This window comes from Danio rerio, chromosome 5 (assembly GCF_052040795.2).
Source record: "Danio rerio strain M-AB ecotype USA chromosome 5, GRCz13ab, whole genome shotgun sequence".
Taxonomy (NCBI): domain Eukaryota; kingdom Metazoa; phylum Chordata; class Actinopteri; order Cypriniformes; family Danionidae; genus Danio; species Danio rerio.
In genome coordinates this window covers 76,785,901-76,810,256 of record NC_141025.1, presented here as the reverse complement: position 1 = coordinate 76,810,256, position 24,356 = coordinate 76,785,901, and the positions used below count along the sequence as shown (strand labels likewise).

At 35.8% G+C, this 24,356-nt stretch overlaps 3 protein-coding genes across 16 annotated transcripts in view; all 3 read left to right on the top strand.

Moving 5' to 3' along the window:
- Positions 1-3,798, top strand: part of tut7 (terminal uridylyl transferase 7) — a 46,900-nt gene extending 43,102 nt beyond the window's left edge. Inside the window, exons 30-32 of one of the 14 annotated variants that reach the window (XR_015491932.1) lie at positions 780-1,362; positions 2,107-2,820; positions 3,116-3,798. Coding sequence is in view for 1 of the 14 variants with exons in the window: in XM_087254372.1 (XP_087110498.1) it covers positions 780-844 (65 nt within the window). In the remaining 13 variants the exon portion in view is untranslated. Of the gene's footprint in view, positions 1-779 lie in introns of all 14 variants that reach the window. The other 13 variants (XR_015491930.1, XR_015491925.1, XR_015491926.1 and 10 more) reach the window with 13 other exon arrangements.
- A 1,979-nt stretch (positions 3,799-5,777) lies between these two features.
- isca1 (iron-sulfur cluster assembly 1) lies at positions 5,778-13,695 on the top strand. The gene is given in 4 exon segments (NM_001025178.2): positions 5,778-5,905; positions 11,469-11,522; positions 11,632-11,737; positions 13,106-13,695. Coding segments are annotated over 4 exon segments (390 nt in total). The 5' UTR covers positions 5,778-5,824; the 3' UTR covers positions 13,255-13,695.
- A 3,974-nt stretch (positions 13,696-17,669) lies between these two features.
- On the top strand, positions 17,670-23,378 carry ccno (cyclin O). The gene is given in 3 exon segments (NM_001386810.1): positions 17,670-17,972; positions 21,977-22,162; positions 22,737-23,378. Coding segments are annotated over 3 exon segments (912 nt in total). The 5' UTR covers positions 17,670-17,774; the 3' UTR covers positions 23,265-23,378.
- The last annotated feature ends 978 nt before the right edge of the window (positions 23,379-24,356 follow it).

The following is a 24,356-nucleotide window of genomic DNA, read 5'->3' as shown; positions in this document are numbered from 1 at the left end:
TATAAACAACGGCATGCCTTAAAGTGCTCATCAGCTAATCGGAGTTGAGCATTTTACAGCCCCTTATGTAAAATATGTAAACAATTACTATTAAAATTAATGACAATAAAATTACTTTACATTAATGACAATAAAATAATGCTAGCAATCCGTTGTATTTTTTAAAATCCTAATAGTAATAATGGGATAGAGATATAGTTGAAGTCAGAATTATTCGCCTTCCTGTGAATTTATTTAGATTTTTAAAAAATATTTCCCAAGTTATGTTGTAACAGAGCAAGGATTTTTTTCACAGTATTTCCTATAATATTTTTTCTTCTGGTGAAAGTCTTTTTTTTCGGCCAGAATAAATAAAAATTAAATCAATATTATTAGACCCCTTAAACAATATTATTTTCTGATTGTCTACAGAACAAATCATCATTATTACAACAATTTGCCTAATTACCCTAACTTGCCTAATTAGGCCTTTAAATGTCACTTTAAGCTGAAAGTGACATTATTATTATTATTAAATCTAATATTATTATTAAATATTAAATATATTATTAAATATCTAGTCTAATATTATGTGCTGTCATCATGACAGATAAAATAAGGGGGGGTATACAGAGGGAATAATAAATCATAGATGAACGCAATTACATATTTTAACACAGAGGTCATCGTAATGTTCGGATCGAATGTTTTGATTGGACGAACTTTATACATGAACTGTACACTAGTCCAAATGCATTGTTTGTTCTGAGACCTTTCCCCCCTCCTCTGTTATTTTCTAGGTAGTCTTTCTAACAGACACTCATCCTTGAGTACATCTGTGGAGAAGTGGAGCCCTTTTAAGTGACCCTCAGAAGTGAGCATCAGGCTGAAGAGTGTTGATCTCCAGTATTATCCAGTTAGAACACCTCCATGAATGTGCCTTTTACAGGTGTCTAATTTTTAGTTGTTTTTCTTTTTCTTCCTCTATTGTGGAATGAATTTGACGCTTCATTTTATCTGTTTTAATTTTATTTTTTAATTATAAGTCCAGTTCATTACAGTGCTTTGTAATTTAGATCTATCGTAGCCCCCATTGTGTGTTTACAGTTTGCTCGAATAGTTTTAGTAGGAACATTTTGCACAGTTGTGTGTCTCGTGTGTGTGTGTGTGTGTGCGTGCGTGCGTGCGTGCGTGCCCAGCAAGCATGTTTTGTTTTTAATAGATGTCTAAACAGTCAACTTGGCTAAAACAAGGCTAAGGTTGGGCTGCCAGTGAAAATCTAATAGACGTCTAAGAACAGCCCAAAACTAGACTAGTTATCAAATAAACAGAAATAAACGACTACACATATATAGTCTGTCTGTTTATTTGACGACTAGTCTAGTTTTGGGCTTTTCTTAGACGTCTATTAGATTTTCACTGACAGACCAAGTTTAGCATTGTTTTAAAAGATGTCTTATAGATGTCTAATCGATGTCTAAACATAGTCGTCTTGGCTAAAACAAACCTAAACTTGGGCTGCCAGTGATAATCTAATTGACGTCTAAAAATAGGCTAAACTATTCATCAAATAAACAGAAATGAATGACTGAACATATAAAGTCTGTCAAATCTTGACGACTAGTTTAGTTTTGGGCTATTCTTAGATGTCTATTAGATTTTCACTGACAGCCCAATTTTAGCCTTGTTTTAAAATACGTCTAATAGATGTCTAATCGATGTCTAAACATAGTCATCTTGGCTAAAACAAGGCTAAAATTGGGCTGTCAGTGAAAATCTAATAGACGTCTAAGAACAGCCCAAAACTAGACTAGTTATCAAATAAACAGAAATAAACGACTACACATATATAGTCTGTCTGTTTATTTGACGACTAGTCTAGTTTTGGGCTTTTCTTAGACGTCTATTAGATTTTCACTGACAGACCAAGTTTAGCATTGTTTTAAAAGATGTCTTATAGATGTCTAATCGACGTCTAAACATAGTCGTCTTGGCTAAAACAAACCTAAACTTGGGCTGCCAGTGATAATCTAATTGACGTCTAAAAATAGGCTAAACTATTCATCAAATAAACAGAAATGAATGACTGAACATATAAAGTCTGTCAAATCTTGACGACTAGTTTAGTTTTGGGCTATTCTTAGATGTCTATTAGATTTTCACTGACAGCCCAATTTTAGTCTTGTTTTAAAAGACGTCTAATAGATGTCTAATAGACGTCTAAACATAGTCATCTTGGCTAAAACAAGGCTAAAATTGGGCTGTCAGTGAAAATCTAATAGACGTCTAAGAACAGCCCAAAACTAGACTAGTTATCAAATAAACCGAAATGAACGACTACACGTATATAGTCTGTCTGTTTATTTGGCGACTAGTCTAGTTTTGGGCTTTTCTTAGACGTCTATTAGATTTTTACTGACAGACCAAGTTTAGCATTGTTTTAAAAGATGTCTTATAGATATCTAATAGACGTCTAAACATAGTCGTCTTGGCTAAAACAAAGCTAAACTTGGGCTGTCAGTGAAAATCTAATTGACGTCTAAGAGTAGGCCAAAACTAGACTAGTCATCAAATAAACAGAAATGACTGACAACAAGTATAAAGTCTGTCTGTTTATTTGACGATTAGTCTAATTTTGGGCTATTCTAAGACGTCTATTACATTTTCACTGACAGCCCAAGTTTAGCCTTGTTTTATAAGACGTCTAATAGACATCTAAACATAGTCGTCTTGGCTAAAACAGCCCAATATAAGCCTTGTTTTAAAAGACGTCTTATAGATGTCTAATAAACGTGTAAACATAGTCGTCTTGGCTAAAACATGGCTAAATTTGGGCTGTCAGTGAAAATCTATTAGATTTCTAAGAATATTTTAAAACTATACTAGTCATCAAACGAACATGAATGACTATTTGATGACTAGTCTAGTTTTGGGCTATTCTTAGATGTCTATTAGATTTTCAGTGACAGCCCATGTTTAGCCTTGTATTAAAAGACGTAAAATAGACGTCTAAACGTAGTCGTCTTGGCTAAAACGGCCCAAGATAAGCCTTGTTTCACAAGACGTCTAATAGATGTCTAATAGACGTGTAAACATAGTCGTCTTGGCAAAAACAAGGCTAAATTTGGGCTGTCAGTGAAAATCTAAGAATAGGCCATAACTTGACTAGTCATCAAATAAACCGAATCGTCAGACTTTGTGTAGTCATTCGTTTCTGTTTATTTAACGACTAGTCTAGTTTTGGCCTATTTTCTTTAAAAGACGTTTAATATAATGTCGTCTTGGCTAAAACAAAGCTAAAATGAACAGAAATGAATGACCACACAGATTACATCTGAATAATCTTAATGACTAGTGTAGTTTTGGGCTATTCTTAGACGTCTATTAGATTTTCACTGACAAGCCCAAATTTAGCATTGATTTATTCAAGCTATTTACGTTTGGATGTCTATTATACGTCTATTAAACACAAAAATGTTTGCTGGATGTGTGTGTTTGTAAAAAAAAAAAGCATTTTATTTTGTAAAAAAAAAAAACATGTACATGCGATGTTTGATAGGGTCTGTGTATGTTTACACTTATGCTAATAATGATGCTGAGCTTTTTTCATTGTGCGATTTCTGTTCAGCTGGGCTTGGTTTTAGTTCTTATCACTTTATTTGATATTTCTTGCTGAATGAATTGTGTATTTTTGGAAAGGCTGCATTGCATTCTTCTTATTTTTTTTTTATTTTGCAATGTTAATAATATCAATTCCCTCCATACTAGAAGATCAACTGTGTTTTTTTTTGTGGCAATAAATAAATTTTGTCATAAAGACGTCTGCGCACTTTGTTCTGGTAATTGATTTACATGTTATGTCTGCAATGATGAGAAATGTTAGCTCATCTGTTGCTACTGTGGTGGTAGGCCTGTTGCAATAATCAATATATTGACGTATTGTTCAAAACATGGATATGACATCAGTCGTTTTTGGTGACGCTCTAACAATTTCCCATCATGTTTACATCTAAATTAATGTCACCAACAGTTAAGCTGATTGTGCAACCCTTGTCATCTCATCTAATTTGTGTTAGGTCCTTTATTTTAATAAACATCAGCTGAAGAAAAGACAAACTTTCACCGTTTTTCCTGATGGTTTGGATGAAGTTGTTAAAGTGAGCTCTGTTTCAGGCGGCACTGACCTCTAGAAAAGTGCAAAATGGCAAACATTCATAAATATCGCCTAATAAAGTCTTCATGACATTACAATTTACTATATTTTGTAGGGCACATTGTTAATTTTAAGGTGAACAATTAATCAGTAATTAATCCACTAAATAAAAATGTGTTTTGTTTATCTTTTATCTAAATAGAAGTATTTAACTTTTATAATTGCAGTTCTCCACTGATGATGTCAGTTGCATGGGTTGGGCTTAAGATGCATAGCCACGCCCCTCCAGCCATTAAGCCACGGTCACTCCAGAGCCGAGGTGTCCAAACTCGGTCCTGGAGGGCCGGTGTCCTGGAGAGTTTATCTCCAACTTGCTTAAACACACCTGCCTGGAAGTTTCTAGTATATCTGGTAACTGCTTGATTAGCTGCTTCAGGTGTGTTTGATTAGGGTTGGAGCTAAACTCTGCAGGACACCCGCCCTCCAGGACCAAGTGTGGACACCCCTGGTTTAGATACTTGCATTAATAGATTTTTGACGAGGTAAATCAAACTACAAGGCCAGTGAGTGCCCACGAGAACTACACTTGTGTAATAATTGAGTATATACAGTAATTATGCGATAATTATAACATTTAACATGTCAGTGTGATTCAGGCATGTTTAAGTCGTGGGATGGCATAAAGGGTTGATTGGTGATTAGCATGAATCAAAATGTGCAGGTATTAGTCAAGTTGCTTCAGTTTAAATACATATTAAATTTTCTGTATAAATTTCTGGTACATTTCCTGGGTTTATTGAATGGACTTAAGCTAAATAACAGTACTATTGTTTTGTGTAGAGCTAAATATAACCAAATTAAGCAATTTTCTCAATTAGACAACTGAATAATAGCATTATTCTTTTCCCTTACAAATATTAACCATGGTTTAATAAAGCAAAAGTGTAGTAAACATGGTTTAAGGTGGACTGATTAGCACTTGTATTACCACAGTTGGTTGATTTGCTGTTAGCATGGTTTGTTGTAATTTATTTGTAGTAAAATCATGATTAAATGTGTTATTTCCCAGTTTATTGGTGTAAAGCAGCTTTAAAACAAGCATTACTGTATTAATCGTCATAAAATAAAGGGCTTGTATCCCTTACAAAATTAATGCACGGTTTAATTTGTGACACAGCACGGTCACGTGGTACAAGTTACTTATCTCGGCGTTAATAACTTTAACCTCTCTTTTAACCTGGTTATCAGTTACAACTTGATAAAGTTGTTTTCAAATCGTAATATATCGATTGCTGGGTCTTTTTAACGTATATGTCACGTATTAATCACAAGAATCCATTGTTTAAACGATTACTTTTGGTCGACATAACGTCAAACTGACTTTTCCACAGCGTTCATGAGACACTGCAAATCAAATAAATTTCCGCAAACTAATATTTACTCTCTTTTTAAATACAAATTTGCTATAATTAATCGACATTAACAAACTATTCTTCATCTGACTTTACGTTGGAATATGTTGCGTAATACAAATACGTTGTCACATGGTGTTAAAACCTGAAATAGCCCTCATTCATAGGCTCTTCTAGCTGTCAATCAAATAATCAACCAATCGCGTGCGTCTATTGAGGCAGGCTTTCCGTGCTTTCCTCTGGTGTTTACATCTAAAAGAAGCGTTTAGGTAACTTCAACATGTCAGCCTCCATCGCACGGGCGACCGTGAGAGCGGTGAGCAGACGGAAAATACTGTCAACAAGAGCCGCTTTAACACTGGTGAGTTCTGACTCCATTTATAATACAATGACGCATCAGAATAAACGTTTATTTCTCATATGCTCGAGGTAGCATACATGACTGATGCGTTTAAACTTAGCCTCAGATCATTATCTGACTAATAATTGGATTATAACATTACGTCGCATGTTCTCAGACGTACAAATGGTGATTCAACTGTAAAACTGTGTTGTTTTCTTAAGGTTGTGTTTTATTAGTTAAATTTGACACTATAGGGTCGGTTTTTCAGCATGTTAGCCGTTAGCAGATGCTTGCACTGACAGGCAGGTTTATCTTAAAGGGATAGTTCACTAAAAAATACAATTACTCACTGTTTACTGACCCTCAAGTGGGTTCAAACATTTATATGTTTATTTATTCTCCTAAACACAAGATAAGATATTTTGAAGAAAGCTGTAACCATTGATTACCACTGTAGGAAAAACAAATACTATGCTAGTCCATTTTTACAGCATTTCAGCATTTAAAGCATGTCCAGCTTTACAACATTTCTCAAAACATCTTCTCGTGTGTTCGGCAAAAGAAATAAACAGGTTTTGAACAAGTGGAGAGTGAGTAATAACAGAACTTTATTTATTTATTTATTTTTTGGATGAACTGTCCTTTTAATTTTGTTTATGTTTTAAATCTGTACCAGAATGTTCTAGATCTGCTTTTCCAATATTAATGTTAAAGTTGAAGTGGTCTTCTCCACCCATTCCTCAGGCATTCACATGTCTAATCTGCTGTTTGGACAGGCTGTGCTGAATAGCTGAGTTGTTTGGGGTGAAGTTTAGACAGCAGGACTTCACTGATCTTATCCGTGTGTTCTGGGATCAGATATCCGATCTATAATTTGGGTTTGTTTTTTGAAGACTCTGAAACTCTCCAAACTGCATTCCCTTTGTAACAAATCAAGTGTGTACTTGAGTATAAATGGTTTGGGTACTGTGAATATTTATAATGTGTTAAACAGTACATTAAAACTGAAGGGAAATTAGGTAACGCTTTAGTTTAAGTAACATTTCACAACATTTACTACTGGCTTATTACCTGGCTGGTTTTAAGATTTTAAAACAGCATTAAAAGTGTAAAATGATCTTATTTTACATCACTTATCCTACCCAATGCCTAAACCTTAATAACTTTGAATAAGTAGCGAATTAGTCAATTATTAAGCCAAAAGTCTTAGTTAATCATTTGTTAATAGCATAGATTTTACATTTAAAAAGTAACATAAATAATGTATATAATGTAAATAAAATCTACAGATCTTTTATTTCTGTATTTTTTTGTTGAATTATTTCATGATTAGTGTGGAGTAGAAGAAATATATATTTGACCTTTTTCTTCCTCTAATTTTAGTATTTTATTATTTAAAAAATTCAATAAAGAGATAAAAAAATTGAGAAGTAAATAAAAAATGAGTTTAGAGATGAACAAAACACCTGACCAATCAGAGCCCAGAGTAGGTTCATGTGACCAAACACAGCCAACTAGGCAACATCTGACCAATCAGAGCACAGCAGGTTCATCTGACCAATCACCACAAACTTAACCACAACAGAGTTGTGACATCTGACCAATCAAAACAAACTGGGCAACATCAGGGGTCCGTTCTTCGTACGTGGATTACTCAGTTAGCTGGATTTGGATATTGACGATTTGACACGATCCAGGATCGTTTCGTTCTTCAAAGCTGATCCGAGAGTTGTTGTCATAGCAACAGTTCTGCTAGCTCAAACCTGATCGGAAGCAGGTTCAATTCAAATAAACAGGATTAGATCGGCTTAGTTCAAGCAAAGATAATACAGAAAGTATGTTCCGAATTCTGATATTTTCTTACAATTGTAGTTATATACACTTGGGAAAATGGTACATATTTTTAAACTATAAATATGAAGTTATAGTTATTAATAAAATAAATAAAGTTATACATATTAATAAAACTTATGCAATCTGCACCCTCGAAATGAAAGTACAAAGACTGCCACCTGGTGGTGCAAAGAGAAAACTTATTGATATGAACTTTTTAGATCGCTTCAGTACAAATTGTGTATAATAGAAATGCACAATATGTGACTTTTTTAAAGTAATAATACATTTATGCAGTCATAAACATGTATTGACAGTTAATATGACAGTGATTTGATGCTTCACAAAAGTTGCAGACGCCTTTACCAATATGAAAATGCTTTTGTAAACAACCAGTTATTCTTTACACCGATTAAAAAAAATAAAACGGCTTCTATAATAAAGAAAATCTTTTCTAAATGTAGAACTAAATACATTGATTTGGATTGAAATACATGATGAATACTCTTGACACATGAAAGTGTAAAGCCTGCAGCTCACAACAAATGTGGAAGGTTATTGCGTGTCATATTTAACAAACGGTTTACTGCTAATTTGATGTCATTTTGCTCACATCGATAATTGAATATTAATCAGATGATGTCATTACGCTGCTGTGCCATCAGCCAATAGTTGCATTGCTGATCATGATCTCGAGGATCGATAGATCTGTCCTTCACAACACATGCAGCGATCTCAGATCAGTTTATCCAGACATTCTAATCTGATTCGCAAACTTGTTTGATGAACCAAATTAGCGAGAGATCCGTTATCAAGATTAAAAGATCCAGGATCTGCCAAATCATCTTAGATCATTTAAGCGAGGTACGAAGAACGGACCCCAGATCGACCATGGCTCGTTATTATATGTATATATAATTCTGCTGTAATCTCTCGCTGTGCATTTCAAACATGGCGGCTCTTTTGTTTTCATCCTGGCTTGTTGTGTAAGCGAATGACGTATCTCTGTAAACCAATAGCCTTCTAGCTCCGCCTTTTGATACCCTTTCTTGTATTTGGTACTCTTTCAAAAGGGTGCCGAAAAAGTGGTACGATTCAGTTCGGTATGCTTTTGACAGTGGAAATGGCCATAAAAGCGTACTGTACCGTACCACTCAGTGGAAACGGGCCATTTATGACATGCATGATGTCATTGAGGAGGAAATGAAAACATAAACAAACAGTAGCCTTTGTGCTCATGTTTGTAAACAGAGGAGCTGCTGTGCTCTGAATGGTCAAGGTCACAGATCATTCAACTCTGCATGGATTGTAAAAATAGCAATATGTTGGTCTTTCTGTCTGAACTCGTGAAGCATTTCAGATATAGTGTTGCTTGTCGTTATTTTATAGTAATACTGTTCAGGGTTCAACGCTAAGGATTTTTTTCTACTGGCCTGATCGGACCAGTGGTTCAGATTTTTACTTGCCCTGCCAATATTGTCACTGTCCCCACCAAAAAAAGTTAATAGCTATTTCTTAGCCACAAATAAAAAAAAAATGTCAAAATGTTTGTAAATCTAGAATTTAAATATTTAAAAAATGTTAATAAAGTGTTTTGCAAACAAAAGTAGCAAAATGTGCAGGTATTTTCTTGCAAAACAAAAGATGACTGACCTGCCAAACTAACGGCAAACTGTACAAAATATCACTTCATTTTTTTTTAGTTGTGGTGGACCCTCGTAAAAGTCTGGTTCCAAGACGTTATAGACAAATGTTTTCGTTTAGCATCATCACTCGATGTTGCCGCCATGTTGCTGTCTCTTAGCTGTACTGGTTGTTATGGAAAAAAATAACATGCTCACAACATCCAATCAGATAAGAGCAACCGAGAAGGTAGCATTTGAAGGCTTAAAAACACAAACGGTTTCTGTATTCTGTCTGTATTTGCAAGCAATTGACAAATAGTCACAGGCAAATTAAACTAATAGTGACAGGGCATTAGTGGCCCAATCGGGCCAGTAACGATCCTGTCTACTGTCCCGAGCATCTCACACGCTGGCGCCGGGCCATCGTGCAGTCCTTATTGTTGAGCCCTGCTGTTTTCGTACTGTTTCTTCAGCATGCCCTGCATTCGTGTGTTGTGGTCTGCTATTGTCAGTGGACTCCCAAACATCTTATTTCCAGTTATTTATAGCCTCTTCCCTTGTAAAACAGAACATGGTCACATGCTAGTCTCCTGGATCATGTCATCCATTAGAGAAGAGTTCATATTCAGTCACCCACAAATGCACACACTTCTCATCTGCAAATTCTTTGAGATGTTGTGTGCTGCTCAAGCTGAAATATCTTCTTGACGTCAGTAGAGCAGGAAGGTGTTAGCTGTGCTTGTCAGATCGAGTGTGTTTGCTTTCTTCTGCTTCAATTGGTTGGAGTCTTCTAGACCTCTTTAATTCAGTATTCAGTTGATTTATGTAGTACAGATTTTCAGTGGTTGAAATGAAATGACATGGTCTTACAAAAGTTTCCTTATTGTGGTATTTGAAAATGTTCCTACAGCAGGTTTGCATCCATCCAAAGTCAAAAAACACTTTAATTTGTTCGTAATCTCCATTGCAGCATCACAGTGTCTGAAACAGGTCATTTAATAATCAGGTTTTCTCTAAACTCCGCCTTTCTGTGAGCCAACTCTGCTCTTATTGGCTCAGTTATTTGTGATAAATCAGATGACCCTACTCTGCTCTGATTGGTCAGATGTTGCCCAGTTAGTTTTGATTGGTCAGATAATCCTACTCTGCTCTGATTGGTCAGATGTTGTTAAGTTTGTTTTGATTGGTCATATCATCCTACCCTGGCTCTGATTGGTCAGATGTAGCCCAGTTTGTTTTGATTGGTCAGATAATCCTACTCTGCTCGTATTGGTCAGATATTAATTTTGTTTTGATTTAGTCATATCATCCTACTCTGGCTCTGATTGGTCAGATGTAGCCCAGTTTGTTTTGATTGGTCAGATGAGCATACTCTGCTCTGATTTGTCAGATGTTGCCCAGTTTGTTTTAAATGGTCAGGTGTTTTTACTCTGCTTTGATTGGTTAGATCACCCTACGCTGCGCTCTGATTAGTCAGATCACCCTACTCTGCTCTGATTGGTTAGATGTATTTAAGTTTGTTGTGATTGGTCAGATCACACTTTTCTGTGCTCTGATTGGTCAGATCATCATACTCTGCGTTCTGATTGGTCAGGTCACGCACGCTACTCTGGCTTTGATTCGTCAGAGGTTGCCTAGATTGTTTTGATTGGTCAGATGACCCTACTCTCCTCTGATTGGTCGGATGTTGCCCAGTTTGTTTTGATTGGTCAGATCACCCTACTCTGTGATCTGATTGGTCAGGTGTTCCCAGTTTGTTGTGATTGGTCAGATGACCCTTCTCTGCTGTGATTGGTCAAAAGTTCACAGTTTGTTGTGGTTGGTCACATGACCCTACTCTGCTCTGTTGGTTAGATATATCCCAGTTTGTTGTGATTGGTCAGAAGACCCCACTTTGCTCTGATTGGTCACATGGCACGGTCATTTGTGATTGGTCAGAAGACCCTACTTTGCTCTGATTGGTCACATGGCTCGGTCAGTTGTGACTGGTCAGATGACCCTACTCTGCTCTGATTGGTAACAACTTCTTGTCAAGAATTCAATGTTACATTCTCAAAAGATCATTTGATTAAAGCGTTTATGCAAATTTGATGTCATTTACAATGTGCTTTCTTCATTTACAGACGCCTTCAGCTGTAAATAAAGTCAAACAGCTTTTAGATAATAAACCAGAATATGTGAGTATTGTTATTATTATTTGTATTAGTCATGAACATCTGTTGTTGCAATGAAACATTATTTCCCCATCTCATTTTCTGAATGCTACGTTTTCTCATCTTCAAACAGATTGGCCTGAAGGTTGGTGTCCGAACCCGAGGATGCAATGGCCTCACGTACACACTAGACTACACGAAAAATAAAGAGCAGTCAGATGAGGAGGTGTTACAGGATGGTGAGCAAACACATCACAACATCCCGACTTTGCAAGTGTTCTGGGTTAATTATGTTTATTTTGTAAAGTTTGACTCTCTCATTGTCAGTGATGCTACATTTATTTGATTAAAAATACCGTTTTGCTTTATTCAATTCAGTTTATCTTAATTTTAATAGCGATTTTACTATGTAGATTGTGTCAGAGCAGCTTCACATAGAAGTTCTAGTAGATTGAGACTGTCAGTCCAGATTTAAGAATTGAAGATCAGTTCAGTTCAGTGTGGTTTATTATTCACTGCTGAAAGTCCAAACACTAAAGAGCAAATCCATCAATGCACAGCTCCACAAGTCCCAAACCAAGCAAGCCAGTGGTGACAGTGGAGAAACAAACTTCCCCAATTGACAAAAGTGAAGGAAAAAAAAAAAAACTTGAGAGAAACCAGGCTCAGTTGGGCACGACCATTTTTCCTGTGGCCAAACGTCTTGTGCAGAGCTGCAGTCTAGGTGTCGAAGGCTGGGCAAGGTTGGACGTCCATCGTGAAGAAGCTGCAGGTGTGAGTAGGTCACTGCCGGGTGTTCAGGCTGGCCTACGAGATCAATGCAAAGACTCGTCAGTCACTGGAGTCTTTCAGGAATCAGTCTCATGCTCTCCACTCCTACATGACCGCCACAGCATCTGCGCACGATACGGCCTGGTCCAGGATTATGGAGACCTCTAGATGTCCTCTGTGGTTGGCATCATCTCTTCACGGGACTTGGATCACATTAATGGCGCTGCACAATCTCTAGAGGCATTGGGAATAATATTTTATATTATTTAATCTAGTTTAATTAATTTAATTTAAATAATTTAAATGTAATTTTCAAGAATTTAAATATATTATAATTAAATTATTAGATAATTGTGTAAAAAAATGCTTTTATTCATCTATTTGTAATTTATTATTATTATTATTATTATTATTATTATTATTATTATTATATTTACTTAATTAATTTTTTAGTTTTATTTTACTTTAATACACATTAAAAGTTCCTAAAATCAATAAAGACAGTGTTTTTAAAAACATTTGTACAAAATAAAAGTATGTATGTGCATAACATTTGTGTGTACTGTGTATATTTCTATTTATTTCTGGTTATGTATTGCATTATGGGATCTTGATCTCTGCATTGTTGACTTTTAATATTGAAAATTAAAACATAAAGGCAATATATCAGTTGTTGAGCTATTAAAAATGGCCTGTTTTCAATGTTTTCAACATCAGAAGTTGTTTAAAGAAATCAAGGTCACATTGTGCAATTTAAAAGCTGAAATAAATGCACATTTAACCATTTTGAACATGTATATTGTGTAATTTGGACCTGTTTATCTGCATTTCTCCAGGCGTGAGGGTGTTCATCGAGAAGAAGGCTCAGCTGACGCTCCTCGGCACAGAGATGGACTTCGTGGAGACTAAGCTGTCCAGCGAGTTTGTGTTCAACAATCCCAACATCAAGGGCACGTGTGGCTGCGGAGAGAGCTTCAACATATGATTCAGGACGCCCTTGCGAACACCAATCATGGGTAAAACGCTCCCATACAAACATCCATCCTGAAGACTCGTGGGTAAAAGAGACTGATGCTTTAGTGGCCTGTTTGGGCATCTTTTCCTGTGCAGCGTCCAGATTGCACAACATCCACTGATAGAGGGTCATTCGCATAATAATGATCATTTTGCTTGTACACAGTTTATTTATGTGCAGCTCAGAGGGGAACTGCACTCCATATTAATAGTTTAATCTGTGCAAAGAAAGTGCTGTACCTGTCCAGTCGCACTGATGTGTATTTATGTTTAATAAACGTGACATAACGCCTCAACATGCATAAGAAATGTGCATTTGTTATTTTTCGGGTTACGTTTGGGGGATTGTTGACCAGCGTTTCAGTCTGCAAGTCAAACTTAGGAGACAGTAAGATTTGTTAATGCTGTAAAATAAAAAAAGGCATTTCTGCTCTCCAAGGCTGCATTTATTAGATCAGAAATACAGTATAAATTGTGAAATATTATTATGATTTGAAAAAACTCTCTTCATATTGAATGTAGCTTCAGATTTAATTAATTCTTGTGGTTCGAAGCTGAATTTTCTCATCAGTCTTCAGTGTCACATGATCATTCAGAAGTCCTTATAATGTCAGGACTGTTATGGTCAGTTATTATTGGTGCAAAATCATTAATAGTGATTTGTCTTGCTTTATAGTATTGTGGAAACTGTGATACTTTTCACTTCTAAGTGAAATAGAAATAAAAGCTTTATTTCAAAATAAAAGCTTTTATTTCCAATCAATTTTTTAATAATTTTTTAAAATAAAAGTTTTAATAAATAACTGTTTTTATTTGCGATTTTATTGGACAATAAATCCAAATAAAAGCTTTTATTTGCAGTCTTTTTTCAAATGAAAAGTTATTTGCAATTTGTTTTTCAAAATAAAAGCTTTTAATAGCAATTTATTGTTTAAAATAAAAGCTTTTATCTGCAATCTTTTCTAAATAAGTTATTTCCATGCTTTTGTTAACAAAATAAAAGCTTTTAATTATGAAATCTTTTTCAAAATAAAAAGCTGTTATTTGCAATCCTTTCAAAATAAAAGGTTTTGTTTTTTTCAAACTAAAAGCTGTTATTTGCAATACTTTTTAAATAAAAGCTTTTTTGCAATCCCCTTTTCCCACAATAGCTTTTATTTGCAACCTTTTTTTTAAATAAAAGCTTTTAATTGCAATTTGTTGTTCAAAATATTTTTTTTATTTGCAATCTCTTATCAAAATAAACACTTTTATTTCCAATTTATTTAAAATAAAGCTTGTATTTGAAATGCTTTTATTTGCAATCTTTTTTTCAAAATAAAAGGTTTTGCAATCTCTTTTTTTTACATTATTAATGTATTTACTTGAAAGCTTTAACAATTTATTGCAATAAATAAAAAAAATTCAATGGTATTTTATCAGTTTCATCAAACTGTTAATGTTTTTTTTCTTGAGCATGTCATGATAATAGTATATTTGTATACAATATGATATTTATACATATGTGTATAATAGGATTGTGACGCTGAAGACTAATGCTTTAAACTACAATAATTAAATGAAGATTCAGATTAAATAAAATAACTTTTTATAATTTCACAGTTTTTACTGAATGTTCTATTTTATAAACGCAGCTTTTGTGAGCAGAATAAGCTCAAATATAAATCATAAGAATAATACGTATTAATTCTAAACTTGTATAGCAGTGTTTGTGCTATTAAAAGAACAGATGGACGCTGAATAATATAAGATCTTCGCACTTTGTGACCACCACTCGCTTTTTACCCATAATTCCCAGAGGAAGTGCAGCACAGGAATTGATGCCGCTTGCAGAAATTGTACTTAATTGACTTGAACTTGTATTAGTGTATGAATGTGTATATAACAATGTAAATCCCTTTCACTGTCTTTTAACGCACAAATAAACTTTCATTCTACCTGAGCAAAAGTGATTCAGTTGCCTTTATTGACCTGAATGTGGCGCTGTTTTGCAATGTGCTGTGGGTATTAACATTACCATCCATTCTTTGACCATAAACAAGTTTTTAAAGGAAATAATTAATACTTGATGGAAAATTTGTCAAATTATTAATTTAAATTGCACAACAAACAAACAAACAAACAAACAAACAAACCACAGTTTCATTTGAATTCACAGCACTGATTGTGTACTAGTTAATAATATTCATTCATTTTCCTTCCGCTTAGTCCCTTTATTCATCAGTGGTCGCCACAGTGGAATGAACCGCCAACTATACCAGCATATGCTTTACACAGCGGATGCTCTTCCAGCTGTAACCCAATACTGGTAAACACCCATACACTCTGACATTCACACACAAACACACACACTGGTTAGTTTAGTTTATTAAATTCCCCTATAGCGCATGTGTTTGGACTGTGGAGGAAACCGGAGCGACCGGAGGAAACCCACGCCAACATGGGGAGAACATGCACACTCCACACAGAAATGCCAACTCGAATGCCAGGGCTCGAACCAGAAACCTTCCTGCTGTGAGGCGACAGTGCTAATCACTGAGCCACCGTATCGCCCAGCCTGCTTTTAATTGCTTGTAATTGTTTTCAAACCACTATCAATCAATTATTAGTGCGACCAAACAATGCCAGACAGACCCAGATGTAGCAGCACATTAGAGTCTCAGTGTTTTTAGTGTGATCATTTCCAAGTTTCAATAGTGAGTGGTTTATTTCTGTGCCTCATATATCAGTCTTCCTTAAATATGCTGCTTGAAAGAATTGCAGCTTTAATAACAACTTGCCATAACATGTAATGCACTGCTTTTTCTGCCCACTCCCACCATTATATTAACATATGAACGGAGCTGGTGGGAGTGAACTGTTGTGTCTGCATGAGCTCCTGACGGGAAGAAGGAAGGGGAGGGGGGGTCTGCTTTGTTCTGCTTTTCTTTTTGGATATAACCTCCTCTTGCTTTATTTTTATTTTGTCACTTTTCTCTTACTCTGTCATTCTTTCGAACGTATTATTTTTCGCTTCATTATTTTTGTTTGTGTTTTATAGAAGAGCTTTAGGTTTTTAATTCACATTATCTAAACAAGATCTGAACAATTGTAATAATCTAGTGCTGGTGTATCTTATTTCACATATATATATATATATATATATATATATATATATATATATATATATATATATATATATATATATATATATATATATATACACACACACACACACATTCATGTATGTGGGCGGAGTAATACACAGAGGTGATGAGACCTTTGTTTGATGTTACTGGCAAAATATTGCACCAGCTATCAGCCAATTAGATTAAAGAACCAGACAGAACTGTTGTGTGTATACACACACACACACTCATCGGCCACTTTATTAGGTACACCTGTCCAACTTCTCTTCAATGCAAATTTTTAATCAGCCAATCACATGGCAGCAACTCAATGCATTTAGGCATTTAGACATGGTCAAGACGATCTGCTGCAGTTCAAACTGAGCATGAGAATGGGGAAGAAAGTGGATTTAGGTGCCAGACGGGCTGGTCTGAGTATTTCAGAAACAACATGAAATCATGGATCCATCCTGCCTTGTATCAGTGGTTCAGGCTGCTGGTGGTGGTGTAATGGTGTGGGGGATATTTCCTGGGCACACTTTGGGCCCATTAGTACCAACTAAGCATCATGTCAACGCCACAGCCTGAGTATTGTTGCTGACCATGTCCATCCCTTCATGACCACAGTGTCCTCATCTTCTGATGGCTACTTCCAGCAGAATAAAGCGCCATGTCATAAAGTGTGAATCATCTCAGACTGGTTTCTTGAACATGACAATGAGTTCACTGTACTCAAATGGCCTCCACAGTCACCAGATCCTCAATCCAATAGAGCTCCTTGGGGATGTGGTGGAACGGGTGATTCACATCATGGATGTGCAGCCGACAAATATGCAGCAACTGCTTGATGCTATCAAGTCAATACGGAGCAAAATCTCTAAGGAATATCTTTTAAGTTCCTTGTTGAATCTCTTGCCACGAAGGATTAAAGCATTGAAGGCAAAAGGTGGTCTAACACGGTACTAGTAGGGTGTACCTAATAAAGTGGCCGGTAAGTGTATATTATATATTAGAACAACCTTTTATTTTATTAATCTTTGCCCAGCTCTAATAAAAATAATAAATCCAAAACTCTGATCTATTTTATCTTACAGAGTCTCGCCCTAATTATATTAAGGGTTTTATAGTATTGTTTACATATTTTTAATGAAGTGACGCCACGCAAAAGCGCCACCTGCCGCCCCCGCGAGACTGTTGTCATGGTTCCCAGTGTCGCGGGCAGAATGGCGCCCTTCAGTGAGCGCTAAAACACCCGGGAAGAAGCCGTTTACAAGCCATAATACACCAGACAACACTACAGTCCCAAAACACAGCCCGACATGACGCTGATAATGTGCGCAAACCCTCCAGTTTAACAACAGAGAGCTTCCAGAACGGCACAGAAATGTCTTCTTCACCTTCTACGCTGAGTGACTCTGGCTTTGAAGACGAGCTCCTCTGTTCTCCAGTCAGGTGTGCAGGACTCAGGTGTGCATCAGACGTGCAGGTGTGTGATTATGAAGACTCGGAGACCTGCTTCATCATCCAGAGACTCAATCAACAGCAGTTTCTGGCGCTCAACTGCCTCTCAAGACAACCGCAGGTCAGACTATCACTATTTTGACCGTCTCCTTTCGTATTTTCTTACTTAATTTTCTTTAACTCTCAGTATAAACACCCTTTATTTTGAGTTAGGATGTAGAGATGATCATAATGACAAGCTCTCATGCTTTCTTTAGTGGAAAAAATGTATTTTTGACCGCTTCTTTTCTTAAGTTCTTTATTTTATTCTGCTTTAGGTTGAGGACTAGCATTACAGAGGATAATAATGACTTGCTCTTACACTTTCTTTAGTGGAAAAACTGTATTTTTGACAGTTTCTATACTTCTTTTATTTAATTTTCTTAAACTATCAGTATAAACACCCTTTATTTTGCTTAAGGATAGACATGATGGAGTATAATAATGACTATATGCTTTATTTAGTAGATAAAAAGTATTTTTGACCGCTTCTGTTCTTACATTTGTAATTTATTTTCTTTTACTCTCAGTATAAACACTCTTTGTTTCGCTTTAGGATATATAGAAGATAATAATGACTAGCTCTTACGCTTTCTTTAGTGGAAAAACAGTATTTTTGATGACATTTTTTATTAAATTTCTTTAACTCTCAGTATAAATACTCTTTATACTGCTTTAAGGTAAAGACTAGCATTACAGAGTATAATAAAGTTTTACGCATACTTTAGTGGTAAAATAGTTGGGTTATAAATACCCCAACATATAACCCAACCAGATTATTATAGCACCTTCCCAAATATGGGTTATATAATTTAATGCATTGGGTTATTTTGATTGAATGTTATTTTTTTCCATTCTGTTATTACTATTGCTACTATTAATAGTACTACTAATAACTTTAAAATTATGGCTGTGTAAATAAATAACATACAGTTTTCAAAAATATTGAAAATGCTTTATCTCTGTTACATTTTAATTCCAGACACTTTTGTTAAAATAAATCAAGAATCACAAACACACACTAAAAAACGTTGAGTTATTTAACCCAATGGTTGAGTTTTAGTGGAAACAATATTTTTGATTGTTTCTGTTCTTAAACTATTAATTAATTTTGTTAACTCTTAGTATGAACACTTTTTATTCTGCTTTAAGATGAAGACTAGCATTACAGGGGGCAATAATGATTAGCTCTTACCGTTTATTTAGTGGAAAAACTGTATTTTTGACCGTTTCTATTCTTAAATTCTTAATTAAATTTCTTTAGCTCTCAGTATAAACACATTTTTTTCTGCTTTAGGATATATAGAGGATAATAATGATTAGCTCTTATCGTTTACTTAGTAGGAAAACAGTATTTTTGACAGTTTTTCTATTCTTAAATTCTTAATTAAATGTCCTTAACTGTTGGAATATCAAGACAATTCCATGCGTGTTCAAGAGAAAAGGTCAGGAGAGGTTTTTCTTCAATGTCAAAAATCGTAACAATGTATTAGATACAAATGAATAATTCGATGACAGAGCTCTGGGTTACATTACCCCAATGCAATACAAGAATTACATTCAAGAGGTTCGCAACTCACATACATTTCCTGACTTCAGCATATATACACAACCGATCTTAACAGGTGGAGTTTTGATGTAATGTCACTTGTCAGTCATTGTTCAGTCCTCCATTGGCCGCACCTTCGACATACTTCCTCTTTTTCTACGAATTCTCTGCCCAACAACAAAGTATACATCTTTCTGTGTTCTGTGTTCAGTTTTAACACCTCTCTTCAGACAGGAAGTTTCTGCAAAATTTAATTTTGGACCCGCATCTATCTACTTCTGCAAAAATGCTAATTAGTATGCACAGCACTCACCCACAACATTAGAAGTTCAGTTAATATATGACCCTTACATGACCAATACAAATAATTGTTTGATTAAAAGAAAAAGAGACAAAAATAATAAAAAAGGGTTCCTATTATCCAATATAACTCTCAGTAAAACACTCTTTATACTGTTTTATGTTGAAGACTAGCATTGCAGAGGATAATAATGATTAGCTCCTACACTTTCTTAAGTGAAAAAACAGTATTTTTGACTGTTTCTATTCTTACATTTCTTTTCATAGTTCCCTGTATTGAAATAAAGGACATTCAATTGACAGCAATGTAATTTAATTCATCTATTTAAAGGGATAGTTCATGCAAAATGAAAATTACCGCATCATTTATTCTGTCATTTCAGTTTTTTTTCTTCTGTTAAACACAAAAGAGGATATTTTGGGAGTATGTTTAAAAAGTTTTTATATCTTTATTAGAAACTCAAACTGGTTTTAAACACTCTTTATACTGCTTTAGGATGAAGACTAGTAATGGAGAACATGATAAAGACTAGCTCTCATGCTTTCTTTAGTAAACATAGTATTTTTGATAGTTTTTATTCCTAAATTCTCAATTAAATTTCTTTAAACACTCTTTATACGTTCTTAGGACATTTGAAAGATGTTAATAATTAGCTCTCGTGCTTTCTCTAGTGGTAAAACAGTATTTTTGACCGTTTCTATTCTTTCATTCTTGATTAAATTTCTTTAATTCTCAGTATAAACTCTTTTTATTCTGCTTTAGGATGTAGACTAGCATTTCAGAGGACAATAATGACTAGCTCTAACACTTTCTTTATTGGAAAAACAGTATTTTCGACTGTTTCTATTCTTACATTTTTAATTAAATGTTCTTAACTATCAGTATAAACACTCTTTATTCTGCTTTAGGATATATAGAGGATAATAATGATTAGCTCTTATCATTTACTTAATGGTAAAACAGTATTTTTGACCACTTCTATTCTTATGTTCTTAATTAAATTTCCTTAACTCTCAGTAAAACACTCTTTATACTGTTTTAGGATGAGGACTAGCATTACAGAGGATAAAAATGATTAGCTCTTGCACTTTCTTAAGAGGAAAAACAGTATTTTTGTATTTTCTTAGTTCCCTGTATTCAAATAAAGGACATTCAATTGACATTAATGTAATGTAATTTAATAAATCTATTTAAAGGGATAGTTCATCCAAAATGAAAATTACCGCATCATTTATTCTGTCATTTCAGCTTTTTTTCTTCTGTCAAACACAAAAGATGATATTTTGGGAGTATTTAAAAAAAGTTTTTATATCTTCATTAGAAACTCAAACAGGTCTTAAACACTTTATATTTTTGATAGTTTCTATTCATTCATTCATTTTCTTGTCGGCTTAGTCCCTTTATTAATCCGGGGTCGCTAAAGTGGAATGAACCACCAACTTATCCAGCAAGTTTTTACTCAGCGGATGCCCTTCCAGCCGCAACTTATCTCTGGGAAACATCCACACACACATTCACACACACACAGTTTAGCCTACCCAATTCACCTGTACTGCATGTCTTTGGACTGTGGGGGAAACCGGAGCACCCGGAGCAAACCCACGCGAACGCAGGGAGAACATGCAAACTCCACACAGAAACACCAACTGAGACGAGGTTCGAACCAGTGACCCAGCGACCTTCTTGCTGTGAGGCGACAGCGCTACCTACTGCGCCACTGCAGTATAAACACTCTTTATACATTGTTAGGACATTTGAAAGATGATAATAGTTAGCTCTCGTGCTTTCTCTAGTGGAAAAACAGTATTTTGACCGTTTCTATTTGTAAAATTATTTCCTTAGTTACCTGCATTGAAATAAAGCCCATTCAGTTGACAACAGTGTAATTTAATTAATTTATTTAAAGGGATAGTTCATCCAAAAGTCGTTAATTTTGTCATTTGAGGTTATTTTTCTCTTCTGTTGAACATGATATTTTGCATCATGCTGGTTGCTGGCGCCCATTGACTTTATTGTTACGGGTGCCAGCTGCTAACATTCTTCAAAATATCTTCTTTTGTGTTCAACAAAAGAAAGAATCTTTAAAACCACTTGAGTGTGTGTTAAATTGAATTTTTGGATGAGCCGTCCCTTTGAATTCTTTATTGAGTCGTTGAATTACTGAACATATACGCTAATTAGAAAAGTAGTTGTATTGATTTGATTAATAATATTAAAGTCACTTATTTCTTCATAGATTACGGCAGAGGCTCGCAGTAAGCTGGTCAGCTGGCTGATCGCTGTGCGCAGACAGCTCAGTCTGTCGTTTGAGTCCTGCTGTCTGGCTGTGAACATCATGGACCGCTTCTTAATCACCACATCAGTAGCTGCAGACTGTTTCCAGTTACTGGGAGTGACGTCTTTACTCATCGCCACTAAACAGGTACAGCACAGAGCTCTTGTTTGCTCGCTTTCATAACAGTATTGTCCAATCAAGAGTTTTTTTTTCGTTTGTTAATATTAGTTGGTAGGTGTTGGCTTGGGAAAAAGAAGTGCACTTAATGGGATAGTGTCTTACGTTATTTACATGATGGCATGTCATTATTGTCTGTTCACTGTTGTGTGTTTACTGCAGCCTCTGCATCTATCTGCATCATACCTACAGAATCCAGCATTACATTTGATTATACTATTCAGTTTCATGCATATTGGATATTTTTCCTTTTTTCTTTCAAGTAACTAAACATTGTAACATTGATTTTTGTGGCAATGAGAAAAGCAAAAATAGTTTGTTATTATTATTCATTTATTCATTCATTTTACTTTCAGCTTAGTCCCTTTAATAATCAGGGGAATGAACCGCCAACTTATCCAGCATATGTTTTACGCATATGCTGGATGCCCTTCCAGCCGCAACCCAACACTGATCGGAGTATTGGTGTCCATGTAAACGACATACTTATTTAAGATTTTTGTTAATTGTGAAGTCTCTAAATGTGATGCTTGTGTTTTTCCAGGTTGAAGTGTATTCTCCACGCATCACCCAGCTTCTGTCGCTCTGCTGCAATTCGTTTTCCCGAGAACAGCTCTGTAATCTCGAGTGCCTGATTCTTCTCAGACTCAATTTCAGACTGGCTGCGCCCACGCTTGCTTTCTTCCTGGACTACTTCACCAGTCGCTTTACTGGACACCAGACTGGCGAATTCATCAGCGCGCAGAATGCGCATCTACATAAAGAGCCCAGTTCTGCTGAGAACAAGTGGAGATGGTTGGCCTGCAAAGTCTGTGAACTGAGTCTGGCCGACTACACGTTCAACAAATACATGCCTTCGGTGATCGCGCAGTGTGCGTTAAAACTAGCCAAAGACCTGCTGAAGACACAATCAGTGCAAAACTCAGAGGATAACACTGGAGCAAGCAAGATGATATGCTGTGAAGAAGAGGCACCGCTTACCTGTGAAAATCAGCTTTTGTTTCAGCAGTGCATGGAGGATCTGAAACTGTTGGTTTCTCTTAATCAAGAAGCAGTCCAGGACACCCGATGAATGAAGCATGATTATTTTTTGATAACACTTTTTAGTATTAGTTACTCTGTTTACTAACATGAACAATGAACAATATATTTAGTATTTGTTCATGTTAGGGGGTGACACGGTGGCTCAGTGGTTAGCACTGTCGCCTCACAGCAAGAAGGTCGCTTGTTCAAGCCCCGGCTGGGCCAATGGCGTTTCTGTGTGGGGAAAAAAATCCCTCCAAATTTCACGATACAGGACTCTGCAGTCCTTCACTGACTCGATAGGTGCAGATAATAGTGTCAAACAACTGTGTGTATGGAAAATCCTGTCGCAAAATGCGGCGAAAATTCTACGCGATTGTAATAGTGATTAAGATACCTAAGCTGCACTTCAATAATCTCACTGAAATCGGCTCAATCCAAGCATCTTAATATGATTTTTGTTTAGTTCGATTATGACTTTAGTCAGATTAAGGTCATTAAAAATGGCTGTTTACATGCTAGACTCATGATCAGTGTATTGTTCATTCATTCATTCATTCATTCATTTTCTTGTCGGCTTAGTCCCTTTATTAATCTGGGGTCGCCACAGCGGGATGAACCGCCAACTTATCCAGCAAGATTTTACGCAGCGGATACCCTTCCAGCCGCAACCCATCTCTGGGAAACATCCACACACACACACAGTTTGCATCTTCTCCTCGTATTGCCGTGGGTTTCCTCTGTGTGCTCCGGTTTCCCCCTCAGTCCAAACACAAGCGCTATAGGGGAATTGATGAACTAAACTAGCCGTAGTGTAAATGTGCGTGACTGTGTATTGGTGTTCTCCAGTACTTTATAGCTCATTTTCCTTTGGCTTAGTCTCTATTTCAGAGATCTCCACAGCGGAATGAACCGACAACTATGCCAGCATATGTTTTACACAGGGGATGCCGATCCAGCCACCACCCAGTACCCTAACTCTTACACTACTGTCTACCTAACCACAACCCTAACACCTAACCCTAACCACTAACCCCCAACAGCTAACCTAGTCCCTAACCCCAACCCTTACCCAAACCTTAACACCTAACCTAACCTAAATGTTACGGGTCCCGGCCGCGGAACTCGTAGGCAGATTAAA